We start from the raw sequence: 1,849 nt of genomic DNA on the forward strand, positions 1-1,849 counted from the left end.
CGATGAAGAAGATGATGATGATGATGATGATGATGATGATGATGATGATGATGATGATGATGATGATGATGATGAAGATGATGATGATGATGATGCTTCAATAAAATTGTGATAATGAGAATTTCGATTATAATATTGATAATTATATAATATGCATGTATGATACTACTACTACTACTACTAATAATAATAATAACGATAATAATAATAAAAATACTACTACTAATAATAATAATAACACCAATGATAATATTATGGTTGCCAGCAGGCTCTGACAACAAAAAAAAAACCTGAAAATTTTTTGGTATATAATTCAAAGCGCAGCGTGCGGCATTTTGCCAAAGCGAGTTTGAGTGTCTTTTCGTTTCTGGTATTTCTGGTTTAAAAATAAGTACTTAGTTTTAAACTATGTGCCTGTTTCAATACTAGGTTCCTAGTTTCTGACTCGTTGTGTTTTGTTAATTCGGATTTTCAAAACTAGGTACCTATTTATTCGGTTTTAAGAAGAAAAAAACCCCAAATAAAATGCCCAGCCCCAACCGGAAATGCACAAGAGTTCAGTGACCCGTTTTGGTCTTCCTTCGGGCCTAGCCGGTGTCGAGTGACAATTTGCCGAACAGGCAGGAAAATTTTTTTTACCGGCTCCGCATTTTCATGACGTACTAGGTAGGTGATCAGGCAACGAAGGGGTTAAACACGAGTGCGTGCGAGAATGAAGAATGAGTTGTCATTTATTTGTACAAGTATGGGCTTGAATCTCCCTCCCTGAGAAAAAAAAAATCTGTTGTTGTGGTAACACAAACACGACGTCTAGTCGTCTCCTTACTGTCTGCTTTTTTTTTTTACATTTTAGTGAGAGTTTTACGGCACTTGCAACACAACAAGGTCATATAGGTGCCGAAGATTAGAGGTGTTACAAGGGAGAGTAACGAACACAAAAAAGGAGGAAGAGAGATGAGGACGATAGATGTTCGATAGGGAAGAAGGAGCAAACCACACCAGAGCAGAAGAATGAGTTGTCGTTCATACAAAGTGTGGGCTTGAATCTCCCTCCCTTGTTTGTTTTAGTAGAGGTTTTACGGCGTTCGCAACTGCATCAGGTCATATGAGCACTAAAAGATTAGAGGTGTTACAAGAGAGTAACAAACATAAAAAAGAAGAAGGGGAGATAATGACGATAGATGTTCTCCCTGAGAGAAAAAACAATCTGTGGTTGTGCTTCCACACGACACTAACATGACGTCTAGGCGTCTCCTTACCGTCTGCATTTTAAAGTTTTAGTAAGAGTTTTACGGCGCTTGCAACACGTCATATAAATGCAGAAGATTAGAGGTGTTACAAGGGAGAGTAACAAAAAATTTTAAAAAGGAGGAAGAGAGATAAGGACGATAGATGTTTGATAGGAAAGAAGGAGCAAACTACACCAAAGCAACCGCCACCCACCCAGTCTTACCGTCTGCGTTCTCCGCCTGTCCCTCCTCCTCCTCATCATCGAAGTCGCCATCCTCAACCGAGCCCTCCTCCTCATCTTCTTCTTCTTCATCTCTTGAGTCCTCCTCCTCCTCATCTTCTTCTTCGTCTCTTGAGTCCTCCTCCTCCACCTCGCCCTCCTCATCATCATCACTTTTGTCATCGGCCTCGTCACCCCCACCACCATACCACAAGTCGTGCATCTTTCTGAACGGCCACACCCGCAGACAGAACTGTCGGTGGTCTTCCTGACACTCACACCGCATCGTGCCGATCTCCAACACCACAGCTGGGGATGTGTGGTGTGTGGGTGTGGATGTATGTGTGTGTGTGTGTAGGGGGGGAAGGGGCGTGTGTGTGTGTGTGTGTGTGTGTGTGT

General features: G+C 42.0%; 1 protein-coding gene across 1 annotated transcript in view; it reads right to left on the reverse strand.

Moving 5' to 3' along the window:
- LOC101851735 (PAS domain-containing serine/threonine-protein kinase) overlaps window positions 1–1,736 on the reverse strand; it is a 9,064-nt gene extending 7,328 nt beyond the window's left edge. Inside the window, exon 1 of the mRNA XM_035969948.1 lies at window positions 1,625–1,736. Coding sequence (XP_035825841.1) covers window positions 1,625–1,736 — 112 coding nt within the window. The remainder of the gene's footprint in view (window positions 1–1,624) is intronic.
- Between the last annotated feature and the right edge of the window lie 113 nt (window positions 1,737–1,849).

The sequence above is a fragment of the Aplysia californica genome, unplaced genomic scaffold (assembly GCF_000002075.1).
Source record: "Aplysia californica isolate F4 #8 unplaced genomic scaffold, AplCal3.0 scaffold00199, whole genome shotgun sequence".
In the NCBI taxonomy this organism is placed as follows: domain Eukaryota; kingdom Metazoa; phylum Mollusca; class Gastropoda; order Aplysiida; family Aplysiidae; genus Aplysia; species Aplysia californica.